This window comes from Dasypus novemcinctus, chromosome 7 (genome assembly GCF_030445035.2).
Source record: "Dasypus novemcinctus isolate mDasNov1 chromosome 7, mDasNov1.1.hap2, whole genome shotgun sequence".
In the NCBI taxonomy this organism is placed as follows: domain Eukaryota; kingdom Metazoa; phylum Chordata; class Mammalia; order Cingulata; family Dasypodidae; genus Dasypus; species Dasypus novemcinctus.
Genome location: NC_080679.1, coordinates 101,155,041 through 101,171,176, shown reverse-complemented (window position 1 = coordinate 101,171,176; position 16,136 = coordinate 101,155,041). Strand labels below are relative to the sequence as shown.

Genomic DNA, 16,136 nt, shown 5'->3' with positions numbered 1-16,136 from the left:
ATGGGTTAGTAATTACCATAATGTTGCTTACAAGAGTAAAAGATTGAAATCAATAAAAATACCCAGACTGAGGATGGATTTAATTATTGTGTATGTATACATGATACTAGTAAAATTATTCTATAGTTATATATGAGTTAATATGAAAAGACATCCACAATACATTGATAAATGAAAAATAGTTGTAAGACACCATGAATAACATGATTCCATTTTTGTTCAAAAAATACATGTAATATGTGTATGTATGTCTGCATATGTATATGCCTATCCATGGAAAGAGTCCAGAATGCTATACACCAAAATATTAATGGTTGTTCTCTCCACAGGTACTTCTTCTTTTCTGTGATTATCCTTTTATACACTTTCCAGTTGTTTTTTAACTAAAAACAAGTAGTTTTATAAAGACCAAAACCTTTTTTGAAAAATGAAAGATATGTATTTTGAAAAGTAAAGCTTTGCTACTTTTACCTATCCATTTCAATGAGCTACAGTACAGATTATCTTATCTCTACCTTGTCCAGCTGTGATTTTTTAAAAAGCCATTTGATAATTAAGAACAGCTATCTCTTAATATGTTAAAGTTCTTAAATATATTTATTTTCAAAGTAGATTAAAAAGGTTAGAAAGTGTGTGTCCCATTAGCATGTCAAATCATCTCTGATGAAGATGCCATTTAACTAATTAATTGGAATGTGTCCCAGTGCAATTTATGGGGTAGTCTTTCTTAATACTGTAATTAATAGATTTTTTTTTTCCTTTTCTTCATTTTAGGCAGTTCAGGACCATCATCCTCCATAGCCATAGCTGGCACCAACCATCCTGCCATCACAAAGACAACATCTGTTCTTCAAGATGGCGTCATAGTCACCACCGCAGCTGGAAACCCAGTGCAGAGTCAGCTGCCCATTGGGAGTGATTTTCCTTTTGTTGGCCAGGAGCACGCACTTCATTTTCCATCCAACAGCACTTCAAACAACCATCTTCCACACCCCTTGAACCCCAGCCTCCTCAGTTCTCTACCTATCTCTTTGCCAGTGAATCAACAGCATCTCCTAAACCAGAATCTATTAAATATCCTCCAGCCTTCAGCAGGAGAAGGCAAGTCTGAGATCAACCTCCACCCTTTAGGTTTTCTCAACCCGAATGTAAACGCTGCTTTAGCTTTTCTCTCTGGTGACATGGATGGGCAGGTATTACAGCCTGTTCACTTTCAGCTCTTAGCAGCCCTGCTTCAGAACCAAGTCCAAGCAGCTGCTATGCTTCCCCTGCCATCTTTCAATCTGACCATCTCAGATCTTTTGCAACAGCAAAATATCCCTTTTCCCTTATTAACACAGATGACAGCCCTACCAGACCATTTGCCAAGCAATCAGTCAGAGAGCAGCCGAGCTGAGACCCTTTTAACCAGCCCCCTGGGAAACCCTTTACCAAGCTTTGCAGGCAGTGACACTACCTTTAACCCCCTGTTCCTCCCAGCTGTCACTGGGACAGGATTAATGGCCTTGAATCCCCAACTGTTGGGAGGTGTCCTGAACTCAGCATTGGCCAACACCGCTAATCATCCAGAGGTTTCCATAGCAACCTCCTCGCAGGCAACCACTACCACAACCACTACATCATCAGCAGTGGCAGCACTGACTGTCTCAACACTTGGTGGGACAGCAGTGGTGTCAATGGCAGAAACATTGCTGAATATATCTAATAATGCTGGGAATACACCTGGTCCAGCTAAACTCAACAGTAACTCTGTGGTGCCACAGCTACTTAACCCTCTACTGGGGACAGGTCTGCTTGGTAAGTTAAATATTTTCACAAATTTTTACAAAAGAAAAGTTTTTCTAATTCTATTTTCTCCTTTTTAAAAACTCCATTTTGTCACACTATTTTTAAAAATGTTTTTGTTATGTCACAGCTTGCTTAAGGAACTAAATATAATACCACCACCCACACACGATCATAGTTATGCAAACATTAAAATGACTTTTCTTCTTTTCTGCAATTCCAGCAATACTAAATATCATTTCAATCTGCTTTCTCTTATTTTCTAATCCTGATGCCACCTAAACCTAACCTACCCATCATTCTCTTTAAGCCAAGTAGAGTCTTAATTTTCAAATAATAAAGCACAGGTACTTCTTTAAAATAACTATTTTACTTGACTTTTAGTTGGTGTGGCATCACAGGGTTAGTATGAGCAGCTGCACTGTGGATGGAGGAAGTGTTTTCCTGGTGAACCCTAAATAAACAAAACTTAATGCTTATCCAGCACAGTAAGAAACAAGGAATAAAAATGTTCCCAGTTAGCTTTTACCAAGTTAAGGAAACAAACAGCCCCAATAGCTGCTACCACTAGATTTCCTCAGACAGTATAATTATTATGACCTTTGTGGCTTAAAAACATGCAAAAAGTTAGAAAATGCCCAGCACATTTAACTGACTGATGTGGGTAACCATAATATAAAGGATCGGAATAATGTCCAAAAGTCTGGAAACAGGTGAAAATACATGATATCAAGGACATCCTTAGAATATTAAAAATAATATTTCTGTTTCCAGACTTTCTGGACACCTTTATAATATAATTATGCTTATTTGGTATTAAAATCACTATAGGTAAATAATCTAGAAAGCATTATAGATCTATATATTTCAAGTCTTAAGACTTTTCTATATTATTATCATCGAAAGAATGAAAATGCTCTAATGATGATTGAGGTGATGAATGCACACCTGTGATTATACCAAATACTATTGCTTGTACACTGGATGAATTGTTGCTGTATTAATATGTATCCATAAACTTGCCTTGTTTAAAAAAAACAAAAAACCTTTGTTAAATGAATAACGATAAAATAAATAAATAAATAAATAAATAAATAAAACAATAACACAGGTGCAAGCAAAAAAAAAAAGATTTTCCTATGACATTATCCTCAAGATAATTTCAATGTAATTTCAAAGTAAGATAATTTTGAGTTTTAAATTAAAGTTAGTTATTAATCCTATTAATCCTATCCGATGATGTAATCACTTTGGGGTCTTTTTAGGAGGTACCTAAAAAAGATCCTAGGGATTGAACCCAGGACCTTGTACATGTGAAATGTGGACTCAACCACTGAGCTACACCATCTCCTAATCATTATTTTTAATGACTATGACAATAAATTTAATTTTTACTTAAACAGGATGACATAAACATGAACTAGGTTCTTTCTTTATGTTGTTAACTTTATTAACAATTTTAATTTTAGGTCACCAGCCTTTTACTTCAAAACAAAATGTATATTTCTAAACCAAATATCTAATACTGTTTGTGATAGTCATTGATGGGTATGGCTTGAGAACTAAGTTTGGCAGACAAGACCAGATCAGGCCCACTCATTTTAATCATATAGTCAAGTGCTTTTGATTGCTAAAACATTCTAGGACTAATTTCAACCTTCAATTTGCAATAATAAAAATAGTTTCAAGAAATCATATAACACTTAAGCTCAATATATAAAGATTGGCTAGTGGATAGAGGAAAGACTAAGTCTCTCCATGGCATAAGATCAGAAAGCTAATAATAATAGATAAAACTAAATAATAAAACTTCTTTTCCCTTACCATTTAGTAAAACTTTGAGGAAAAAGAAATACCCACATAATTCTAGCTTTTAGTTTTTGTTTCAGGAATCCTTAGTTTCAAAGATAGGCATAGGATCTCTGGCCAGTCAGGTGGACTTATGTTTTATGTTTTTCAACCAACAGGTGACATGTCATCAATAAACAATACTTTGAGTAATCATCAACTGACTCATCTACAGTCACTATTAAACAACAATCAGATGTTTCCTCCAAATCAGCAACAGCAGCAACTTCTCCAGGGGTACCAGAATCTCCAGGCATTTCAAGGACAGTCCACAATTCCTTGCCCAGCCAACAATAACCCCATGGCTTGTCTGTTTCAGAACTTCCAGGTACTCTGCCTCCCAGGGTTACCCGAGTAGAAAATGATGTCAGAGTTTGTTTAAACAATCTAGGGAAAGGGGAGAAAGAGGAGGTTATGTACCCTTTCTTCTGTATTTGCTGTTATTTCTAAAGAGTGACTATTGTTAAGCATTCCAGTCTTTTGTGTGAAGGTTGGGCATGTCCAAGAATGTTCATTACAACATTATTTGTGGAGTAAAAAAATTAGAAACCACTTAAGCATCTAGCAGCGGGGAAATAATTAAATATGTTGTGATATATACATCTATTTCATAGTTTAAAAGACTAGTAGATTATGTGACCTGACATGGAAAGATCTGCAAGACAGTGTAATACAGAACAATATTACAGTACAATTCCATTGATGTGAAAGAAGGAAGGGAGAGAAGGAGGGAGGGAGGGAAACTAGGTATACACCTACACACCTCAGTGTATTAAAAAGTGTCTGCATGGATGCACTCCAACAATGGTTACTTCTGTGAAGGGAAATGGGATTGGGATAGGGTAGGAAAGGGCTGGTTTGGGTGGGAAGTAGTGATGAAGAAATATTTTCTTTTTTGAGTGAGAAAATATTCATATATTACTTGTGTAATAATTTAGAAAGGAAGAGGAAATGTTCAACCATGTCACAGAAAATAAGTAAGATAAAACTTGAAAAGAATTCATTAGATTTAGCAATTAGAAATTGGTTACTTGGTGGAATGCAGTTTTGGTGGAGTGGTGGGAGCAAAAGCCAGGTTACAGTGGATGGAAGAGTCAATTTGGAAATTAGGAATTAGAAAATGTGGATTACTCTTTCAAAAACTTAACTATGAGGAGCATAAAAGAAGTAGGGCAGTCTTAGAAGGGGTGCTGGGAGTGCAAACTTTTAAAATATGAAAGTCACATATTGTATGTTAAAGGAAAAGTGAGAAAAGTAGAAGAAGCTGCACATAAAGAAGAGAGGAAATAATGGTGAGGCAAGATCCCTGGGGCAGGGAATTAGGATCTAGAGTGTGAACAGAAGGATTAAACTCAGAGAGCAGGAGTCCTTCTTACACTGAGAAGCAAGACAGGATTAAGGACAGTTAGAGTTGCAGTTCTCTGTGCTGACAGAGACGGGAGTGTGCGAATATAAGAAATTAAGAGAATTCTTACCCAACAAACTCCATTTTCTCTGTTAAGTAAGGTCATCTGCCACAGATAGTGCAGGAGATGGCATAGAAGCAGTCTTACAGAGATGAGTGAAGGTTTGAATAGTTGTCAGAGAATGCGAGTGGTACCTAACTATAGGATTACAGGATTGATGGGCAGCTCTGAGGCTTCAGCAGAGGTTGGAAGCCTTAAATTCCTGTAGCCAAATTACTTAGCATCCTCACCATAGATATAGATAAGGTGAGTAGTTGAACTGATCAAAAAATGGACTTTTAAATGTAGTGTAGGTAGACAAGGGGATATTGGCAGGAGCATGGTAGATAAGCAGGTTCTTGTTTAGTAGGGAAGGATATGAAGACAGGAAGGATTGATCATTGAGAGGGAAAATTGAGGTATCAAGGGCCCAGAGCAGTAATTCTTGGATGGGGATTGGTGAAATTAGAATAACCTCAGGGGCCCTTTCAAATTGCACTCAGCCTTCCTGCCCTAAGATTCTGATGTGCTCCCCTGGTGCACATTCCCTCCTTTAACCTCTTCCTACCTGAGAATCACTTCCTTAGGGAGCCATTGTCACATTGAAAGCATGGGCTGTTCCTTTGCCAATAGCCCCACAAAGTTGAAGAGCAGATGTCACTACCTGATCTGAAGCTCCAAAAATAGACAGTATCATATCAGAAATATTTTATTGTTTATGAAAGGAGTATATGTATTTTGTTCTGCCCTATTTTATTTTCTTATTATATTTTATTTTATTTTATTTAGTTGAGAAGAAATATTGGTTCCCTTAATAAAAAAGTGCTGGTTTGGTTATCTGTGACTTGACTCTTTCTTTGAATTTCAGGTTGCAAAGACCTGTGATGACACTAAATATGTGGCATCATCACCTGAAAACATTTTGTATCCAACCACTTCAAGTTTAGTTTTTCGAGAGACTGTTTAGTAAAGCTTTTTTTAAAGTGTGTTGAATGACTTCAATCAATTTCTGTACAGTGACTTCTTATTTATTTTTCAAGTCTTGTTCTTTACTTGTATTTCCTTCCTTGTTATATCCTTTTGTCTTTTGATAAACCTTGAAATTATGGTTTTTCTCTGTGAGGCCTTTAAAAATGTTTTCTCATTCTCACTGTGTACTGTCTATTTCCTTAAGGTAAGAATGCAGGAAGATGCAGCTCTCCTAAACAAAAGAATAAGCACTCAGCCTGGGCTCACAGCACCTCCGGAGAATCTGAATACTACACTTCCACCTTTCCAAGATACACCTTGTGAGCTGCAACCAAGGATTGACCCACCTCTTGGTCAGCAGGTGAAGGACGGCCTGGTTGTGGGTAACCAAGGTGATGCTTCCGTCGATGCCATTTACAAAGCAGTAGTCGATGCAGCCAGCAAAGGAATGCAGGTTGTCATCACCACTGCAGTCAGCAGTACAACTCAGATTAGCCCCATCCCAGCTCTGAGTGCCATGAGTGCCTTCACCGCCTCAATTGGTGACCCATTAAATCTCTCCAGTGCTGTCAGTGCAGTCATTCATGGACGAAACATGGGAGGTGTTGATCATGATAGTAGACTGAGGAATGCAAGGGGGGCTCGGCTGCCCAAGAATCTGGACCATGGGAAGATCCCTAACGAAGGGGATGGGTTTGAGTATTTCAAGTCAGCAAGTTGCCACGCTTCTAAAAAACAGTGGGATGGGGAGCAAAGCCCCGGAGGGGAGCGAAACAGGTGGAGATGCGAGGAATTTTTGGATCATCCAGGCCGTATCCACAGTAGTCCTTGTCATGAAAGGCCCAACAATGTCTCTACACTGCCATTTCCACCTGGGGAACAACACCCAATACTGTTACCACCCAGAAACTGTCAAGGGGATAAAATTCTGGAGGAAAATTTCAGGTATAACAGCTACAGAAGAACTATGATGAGTTTTAAGGAGAGACTAGAGAACACTGTGGAGAGATGTGCACACATTAATGGGAATAGACCTCGACAGAGTCGGGGCTTTGGAGAGCTGCTGAACACTGCAAAGCAAGACCTGGTCCTAGAGGAGCAGTCTCCAAGTGCCTCAAATAGTTTGGGAAGTTCTCTGATCAAAGACTACATCCATTACAATGGAGACTTTAATGCCAAAAGCATTAATGGGTGTGTGCCTAGCCCTTCAGACGCTAAAAGCATTAGTAGTGAAGATGACTTAAGGAATCCAGACTCTCCCTCTTCAAATGAGTTGATACATTATAGGCCAAGGACGTTCAATGTTGGCGACTTGGTCTGGGGCCAAATCAAAGGACTGACTTCATGGCCTGGAAAATTAGTAAGAGAAGACGACGTACACAATTCATGTCAACAAAGTCCTGAGGAAGGGAAGGTATACTAATCTTTATCCATTGTCACATGCTAATCTTTTTCAGATAACAATTACTGTTTTATGTTATCATCACTTTGGATCCTTTGGATTTGAAATTAGGATTCTTCATGTCTCACTGAGGTCTCACAAATTTCTGGAGCATAAAAGGAAGAGGGAATGGTTATAGTCACCAAAATGTCTTATCAACAAGGGGTGAGTTGTGAAGCATCTGTAGATCCTACTAGGGTACAGGGTGGCTCTAATCCAGAAACCGTATTTCTAGAATTTTGTCAGCTTGCCTTCCTTCCCTGCATTTACCTAATCCTTCATTCCATACCAGAGGAGAAAGGCAAATAGCAGTGACTACAAACAAAAAAATCAAACCTAGTAGCCATTGGAGATCCAAGAGTGTGACAGAGGTGAGGGGTCTCCCAGATGTCAGGAAGCGCATCCCCAATCTCTGTGGGACAGCATCTCCTCCATTTGCTTACATGTGACATATGGAGCCAGGGAGGGAGTAAAAATCTGGGTGGAGCTGCACCCCTTTCTGGAAGCAACAAGTAATGTCTGTGTTTGGAATGGTGGTGTCTTCTTTCAGGAAAAATTCTGGGCCTTTATAACATATGGAAATATTTAACCCCATAGTCTGGTTCCACTTAACACAATCTAATCACATAAATTAAATGAAATCTCCTCCTTAAAACTACCATTCAATTTAGAAGAAACTGGTAGAGGTCTTCTGGGTTTTTTTTCCCTTCACAAATGTAAAATTGGCTCACTAGGCAAGAAATATGCAGAATGTTTCAAGTAGATAGAAAAATGTATATCTGACCAGGAGGAGATAATTATGCACACTCCCCATATATGATGAAGAAACATATAATTTTTCATCTCCTTTGGTAATGAAGTTTACTCTTACGGGTATATATTATTCTCTTAAAGAGTATGTTGTCTAAAGGTCTTTCACCTCTGCTTAAACAACTTCCACTAGCTTTTAGTTTAATGGCAGGAAACCAAAAGCATTTTTGCCAGTACAATAAAAGACTTGTCTTTCTCCAAATGACCAGGATGTCCTTAAACCCTTTGCTTATAATGCCTAATATATACTTGTCAGGATACATTCTGGGCAAAATGTTTCTCCATTTGATAAGAAAATGAATTCCATACTCCCATTTGCAAAATGTTTTATTCTCTATACTCTCTGAGACCGGACAAACATTCTTTTAGGTTGGTAAACCTAAATATCTTTGACAGTGTATGCAAGAAATAATTAGAAACAGCAAAAGTGGGCTTTTATGGTATAAATGGAACTGCTACAATTATAAGATGTAGACATTGAACTGTTTAAAAATCTCTGCAAATGAACCAAGTCTTTTATATGTGCCATTTTATAAAAAGCTTAGCTAAGGATGGCCTCCCTTCCCTGGAAACACTCTTCCTGTCCCAAATAAATGCCTATGTCCTCAGAAGAATAAAGGCATGTCCTTTTAATACATTTCTTGTGAAACAATGGTCCTAATCTTCTTATTAATCTGTGTTCTTAAACTCCTAATTGAGACTGAGTTAGTCTCTCAGGCTAGGAAAAATGCACCTAGAATTATTATTTAAATGGAGTCTCAGAAGCGTTTGTTTTGCTTTGTTTAAATAAGCAACTGGTTTTCATTCACTATAGAATAGTAATGTGTTTCAAAAATCCAGATTTCCTTTCCTTATTTTAAACAATAAAAGCATTCATAATAGGAAGCAGGAATTGTTTCTGTAAATTCAAATATCCCTCCCTCCAGTTGGCTTGCAATGTAATTTTACATTCTCAAGTGAAAATCTTTATATAAGATGCAATAAAATTATTTTTAGTGATTCAGAAGAAATGATTGAAAGCACCCATTCTGAGGTGAAAAATTGAAAACATAATAAAATATTAATGATAATACATGAAATATTTATCTATCATTAAGAAGCAAGGTGTGACACCCTTAAAAGTTCAAGGGCACTTAACATTTTTTAAAACCTCTGGTCCTTCAAAACCTACCTTACTTTTGCACGTTTAAAATAAAGGTACTACTTCATGTACAGTCTCTTTTCTCCTATAGTTCACAAAACAAAGGAAGGGCTTCTTTGTGCCTTATTTAATGATGCCCAGCAAGGCAAACAGTATTCTCATATCACTAGAAAAAGTGAACTTTCAAACATGGGCCTGTCTGGCTACAGCCCAAGTGGCCTGATGTTGTGATGGTTCATCAAAAAAAGATTAAACTATGTTAATATCTATATAAGACAGAGTATATATTTAATGAAAGGTTTCCAGTAAAATATTTTTAATTTATACTCATATAGCAGTGAACCAATTATGATGTAAATTTTATTGACATAGAACCTCTTAATCCTTAGCAAAATGAAGTCTTGAGCATTAAAAACCAGATTTCTGCTTTTAAAAGAATAAGCAGTGTCTGAGTTTCCCTTTTGTATATTATGGCAACTCCTGACATTTTAATAAAGTTGAGAGAGAAAGGGTGGGGGGTGGGAGGACTGATTCCATAAACAATGTCTATTATAGTAAAACCTTATCTATTCCACCTTACTTATGTGGAATGTAGGGCTGTATTCCCCTAGTGTTTATCTTTGTAGTGTCTCAGAAGAAAGGGTTTGCTAAACAATTTTCTTACACATTACCATTTTAAACCTTCTTAGCCTCTGAATTTTTCATAATCTACTTCTATGTCCACTAAAGTAAGTTAACCCAAAATCCCAACAGATCCCACTAGATAAAATCTATATTAATTCAAGTTTTAAAATCTCCCCATCCCACAAACCTATTGTTTATTATTTTCACTTACCCCCTTGTTCTCAGCAAGCCGCTTCAAATTATTTTGGAAGCAGGCAAAGCAGAAAAAAGAAATAATCAACAGGACTGACTGCAAGTTACTAATTCAAAGCAAGTTGGCACTTCTCTGTGTTTTCAGATTATATGAATCATGTCCCGGTTAAGAGAGGCCAGGACTAGGATCAGAGCACTGTTATCTGCCAAAGACTGAGATTTCTACATTGTCTATGAGTTAATATTTTAGCGAACTCTGTTTGTCATAATAGTAAATTATTTGGTCAGTTTATGTTTTAGAAAGACATTTTTACTATTTGGTGTGGTGTATTAAATGTAGCAGAAATTGTTAGTAATGCATTAGTAATATTCTGCAGTTTCTAAGATAATTTACTAAGAGAGATGATTTCTAAGCATCAAATATCATATGAACACAGTCTACAGAAAACCAGAGAGAAAGCAGGGTGAGGCAGAAAGAGGCCTGGGCTTTGGGCATTCTAACGTGAGTTCTGCGTAAGTCCTAGCTCTGCCAGTTACCAGAGTCATCTCTCAGAGCTGCAGTTTCCTCACCTCTCAAATGGGAATACTAGTTCCTACTTAGAATAATGTTTTAAGAATTAAGTGAGAAACACAGATTATAAAGCACATGATAGAGGCTCAGTGAAAATTAGTGTCCTTGCCGCCATTCTCTAAGTATGTTAGATAACCTTATTCTTTGGATACCACAATTATGGAATTGTGGTAATTTGACCTTGGTTTTTGTGTACCTACACATTATCCATGAATATCCCTGATTAAATGACTTCTAACCAGGTTAAGGGTGAAAGGATTGACAGGTTTACAGGAAATTGGGGGTTAAGGAAGGTTGTCAGCTGATGCCTACATGGATGAAATCTATGATAAAGTGGAGGTAAGTATTTATACAGGGAAGGGATAAGCCAGGGGCATAGGGATACATTTGGGTGGCACTTTGCATGGTTGAAGGGGGCTGGGATATGGAGGATGGGTCAGACTGCCCAAGGAATTGGTGGAGGGCCGTGGAGAACTGTTGAAAATGGGAGATTGTTGGGTATGTGGTTGGAACTATAATGCTGAGAAAACTTTTTAGAAAATATAATAAGGAAGGATTACCTGTTTCAGGTGCTTAGGGGGATCGCCTGGCATAGAGCAGGCTTCTAGGGAGTGTGTGAGTGCTCATCTTGTCATAGTGTGCTATATCATTGGGTGGCGACCCTTACAATGAGTGGCAAGGTGTACCCACATCCTGGGGAGGCCTGATGTTCTGAAATAGAGGGAAATGTGTCTCTTGAGAGAATTGGTGACTCCCAATGGGGGAGGACAGTCTAATTTGTCAAGACCTCAGCATTGCTGCAGATATCTGTGAATCTTGTCCTTGAAGCAGTGAGGCTTGGTTGTCACTGTGGGCCCTGAGGGGAGGGGGAGAGAGGAATAGAATAGATGGAAGCAGGGTAACTAGGGGGCAATGGAAGTGTTCCACAAGATAGTGCAATGATGGATATAGGACATGTTAAATTTCACCAAAAATGTATAAAAGTCTATAGGGTAAAATGTAAACCATAATGTAACTAAAAATTTAGAAAATTGTACAGTCTAAAATATAAACCATAATGTCAACCAAAATGGAACCATGTTTGGTAGCTATGTTTCATTATCTGTACATCAGCTGCAACAAATACAACATGAACATGTAAAAAGATCATTGCTGGGGAAGGGGTAAAAGAGTTTGATGTTGGATATATGGGAGTCCCCTATACTGTATATGTGACTCAACTGTGATCTAAAACAATTTTAATTAGTAGGGATTTATATGAGTCTGTGGAAAGTTGGGCTGAATTGCCCAACTCTTCCAATATTGAATTCATTTGACAGCACTGGAGGATGATGTTGTATGTCTTGTATTATACTGTTAGGAAGTGGCATCTCCATACTAATAAGTTTTTAACCATGGTTTACAGTTTGTAATGAAGTACCTTCTGGGAGAGATTTATACTTTTTCTAAATAAATGATGCAAGTTTTTCTGTGAACCATGAACCCTTTTTAGTTTGAGGTTCAGTGGCCGAGGATAAGACCTTGGGGCTGTGCTCCAGTCCACAGTCATGGCCAGATGGATGTACTTCCGTATCTCAGCCCAGTGTTGGAGAATTCTTGGAAAGGAAAATGGCTACCACTGGCATTGCTCCTATATGCTATAATGTGCCACCATCTCAAGCATATGCACCTGTGGGGAGAAACCGGTTATCATTAGGCACTTATTTCAATATTTAGTAAAAGAGGAAAAATGCTCTTGTTTTCTAAAGTTCATTTTATAATTGTCATCTGCCATCTTTGATCATATACAAACTAGCCCAAAAGGATTGCCTCTAAAGTAATAATCAAAAAATAAAATTCTTACTTTTTCTGAGTAGATTTTTACTATTTTTGAAATTTGTTCCATTGGTCTTCATATTTCACTGCTCTTACATTTGACATGTATTCTGACTGAAGCCAAATTTAGGAAAGATATTATTGTTAGTTTGACTACAAAATGTTTCTTTTCAATGAACCGTTTGCAGTTACTGGGCAGGTAGAAACATCTGATTACTAAGAAATGGTCAATATTTTGGGGCAACACCACCTGATAAATGAGGACATGTTTTTTAAAAGGACCTGTGGGTAGGGTGCTCCCTCTTTATATTCACACTTTGACTTTTTTCCTGATGGTTTTATTAGGCAGGCTGAGATAAAAGTAAGTCTGAGTCGTCTTTCAAAGCAGGTGAAACCTCATCATTATTGACAATCATAACTAAATTTATTTGGGGGTAATCTACTCTCTGTATGTCAAGCCAGCGTCACCCCCACTGGTTTTGACAGTGTGCAACAAAACCAGAGACAGATTACCTTTGTGTTCTGGGCATTGTAACTTAAGAAATTGAGCCTGGGAACTAAATGTTTATGATGTGCACTCCTGTGATATTTAAACGTTTTACTTGGAAGACTGTTCTTTCTGTACTTATCAATGTCAGCCATTCATATTCTTGGGTACTAGAATTCTCTGTGGAAGTGTACCTTGTGAATTTTCTTTGCCTTATGTATTTTCTTAACAACTTTTGGAAATTAATCCTTTTTTTCTGTACCCAGTCAATAGCCCCAATATTTGGGCTGCATTTTGACTGATGAGGTGGCAAAGGCAATCAATGTTTCATCAGCAACAGGCTCTCTTTACAAAGGGAGCAAAATAAAGGGACTAGTTTTTGAAACTAATAAGCAAGATAAAATCCAAGCTAACAAAGTCAGTGTCTGATAAAAATTAGAAAGATAATAAAAATGAAGAATTAGATAAGACTAAAAATGTTGAAGAAAAAAAGACTAAACTGAGTAAAAAATTCAGGTAAGACTATAAACTTTACTGCAGTGGATTGTGTAAAATTGTGAACACTTTTTTTTTTCTTGAGCAAGATTTAAAGAGGGAGAGGAGGCCTATCTCCATTCACACAGATAACTAAGACCCAGACAGAGTTCATGAGCTTGTTGATACAATTTTCAAAGATAGTATCAAATAGAATCTCAGGTTTGAAGCAAATACATACTTCTATTACAAAAATATTTAGATAGTGTTTCTTTAGAAATATGAAACATTTAATTCTATTTATGTGTCGTGGGTCAATATGAAATTTGTTGTTATACTAGAATAGATTTACACTATTCCTGTAATATAGTTCTCTAGCACTTCAAAATATTGCTATCTAAGTGGAGAGGAAAGGGAGCACCAAAAAATCTCATTGCCACTTACTGAAATTGCAGTCATTGAAATTCAGTTAGTTCATTTAAGAAAATTAGGATTAATTTAACAGATTTTTCCATGAGAACTATTGTTGGGCCATTGGTGGAAAATTAGGCTCATTGTTTCTGTTACAGGTGAGTCACCTTCTTACCCCAAATTATTTTTCAGTTATTAATTCTCATTCTTTCAAAAGTATTGAAACGCCTCACTTAAGTTGGCAAGGCTTTTTCAGATAATATTTTTTAAATATACTTATTATTCATAGTGTTTACTATTTAATAACTATTTGATAATAATGAACCTAATGAATGCCTTATATTTGTTTATTGCTTCAAAACATTGTTTACCAAACTTCAACTAAAGCTACATGCCACCTCTATGGCTATCTATTTAAAGTTTTTCTTTAACTTCATTCATTCACTTATTTACTCATTGAACAAATATTTACTGGATACATTATATACTAAGTACTATTCAAGCTGCTTTTTAAATTTAAATAACTTCTTCAGATTTATCCTATGGTATAATATGTGTAAAACTATAGGTATAATGTATTATTTATATTTTTCTAATGTAAGTGTATATAAACTATTAAAAATGTTTAACAGTATCTCCATGTTATACCTAAAATAGTTTCACATACTTCCAATGGCACTTTGGGAAATTCTTTTGGTGTTTATGAAACACTCTCATATTCATTTTCTTTTTTTTTTTTTTTCTTTTCTTTTAAGGATTTATTTTTTTAATTTATTTCTCCCCCCCCCAGTTGTCTGCTCTCTGTGCCCATTTGCTGTGTGTTCTGTGACCGCTTCTATCCTTATCAGCGGCACCGGGAATCTGTGTTTCTTTTTGGTGCATCATCTTGCTTCGTCAGCTCTCCGTATGTGTGGCAACTTCCTGGGCAGGCTGCACTTTCTTTCATGCTGGGCGGCTCTCCTTACAGGGTGCACTCCTTGCGCATGGGGCTCCCCTACGCGGGGGACACCCCTGCGTGGCAGGGCACTCCTTGTGTGCATCAGCACTGTGCATGGGCCAGCTCCACACGGGTCAAGGAGGCCCGGGGTTTGAACCGTGGACCTCCCATGTGGTAGATGGACGCCCTAACCACTGGGCCAAGTCCGCTTCCCTCAGTACTCTTTCTGTGATACCATTCCTCTGACAAAAGGAGTGGGGACATGATAGAAATGGGATGGAGAAGAGAAGAATGAAAAGGACAGCTTTAAGTCAGCTGTCTTAATTCTGCTATGGAATCTGTGACGCAGCCCATGCCCCATCCTTTGAACCTTGTGTGGCAGCTTTGCGTCAGCACTAAAGAGTAGCAAATGAATCACTGAAAGGTGTTAGGATGAGAGCCTGCCTGCAAAGAGTTTTGACATCGTCTCTAGTTAACTGACTCTATTTAAAAGTGATGCAGCATTGTTGACCCAGGTTCTTCTAATGTGAACTGTACCTTACTTTGGCTCTCTGATATGTTTGCGTCTCCTCGTCTTTAGATTCTTTACTTACTTCTAAGATACATGACATACTACTGTACTGACCCCAAAGCAAGCTTAATTATATCACCAAATCCTTAGTATGTGCCTTGGGAACAAAATGAACAGCTAAAGATTCAGACTTGTTCAGAAAAATTTCTCAATCCCCCACCATGTAAATAGTGTCTAACTTTATAGTTGTGTTTCTAACCCTACTATACTGTCTCCAAGAGTACTTCAATAGAGAAATTGTTATATCTAAAGAATTTGAATGAGTGAAAGTAGGTTTTAGAGTCCAAAAATCTCTATATACATATATATATATATACACATGAGGTAAAATGGAACTAGAAATATATATATATTCAGGGTATCTTTTTATAATCCTTAAATGACATATGTATAAAGAGATATTCCATAATGGCCATTGCTATTACCGTCATCATTATTAGAATGAGAACAATTGGGCAGATTATGAGTGAAGATAAATTATAAAGTCTTCCCCTGATTTCTCACCCAATAGGAATTAATAATTTATGGAACTCCTGACTTGTGGGCTTACAAGAATACAAGACTATAATTATAGATAACATATTGTTTCTTAAATTACTTGCTCCTTCAGTATAA

At 37.2% G+C, this 16,136-nt stretch overlaps 1 protein-coding gene across 20 annotated transcripts in view; it reads left to right on the top strand.

The window, feature by feature from the left end:
* The window catches only part of MBD5 (methyl-CpG binding domain protein 5), a 438,647-nt gene that overhangs the window by 406,019 nt on the left and 16,492 nt on the right, over positions 1-16,136 (top strand). For 11 of the 20 annotated variants that reach the window (XM_058300948.2, XM_058300950.2, XM_071216443.1 and 8 more), the window contains 3 exons: positions 775-1,797; positions 3,753-3,961; positions 6,253-7,461. In XM_058300948.2, coding sequence (XP_058156931.1) covers positions 775-1,797; positions 3,753-3,961; positions 6,253-7,461 — 2,441 coding nt within the window. The remainder of the gene's footprint in view (positions 1-774; positions 1,798-3,752; positions 3,962-6,252; positions 7,462-16,136) is intronic. The other 9 variants (XM_071216447.1, XM_071216449.1, XM_058300954.2 and 6 more) reach the window with 1 other exon arrangement.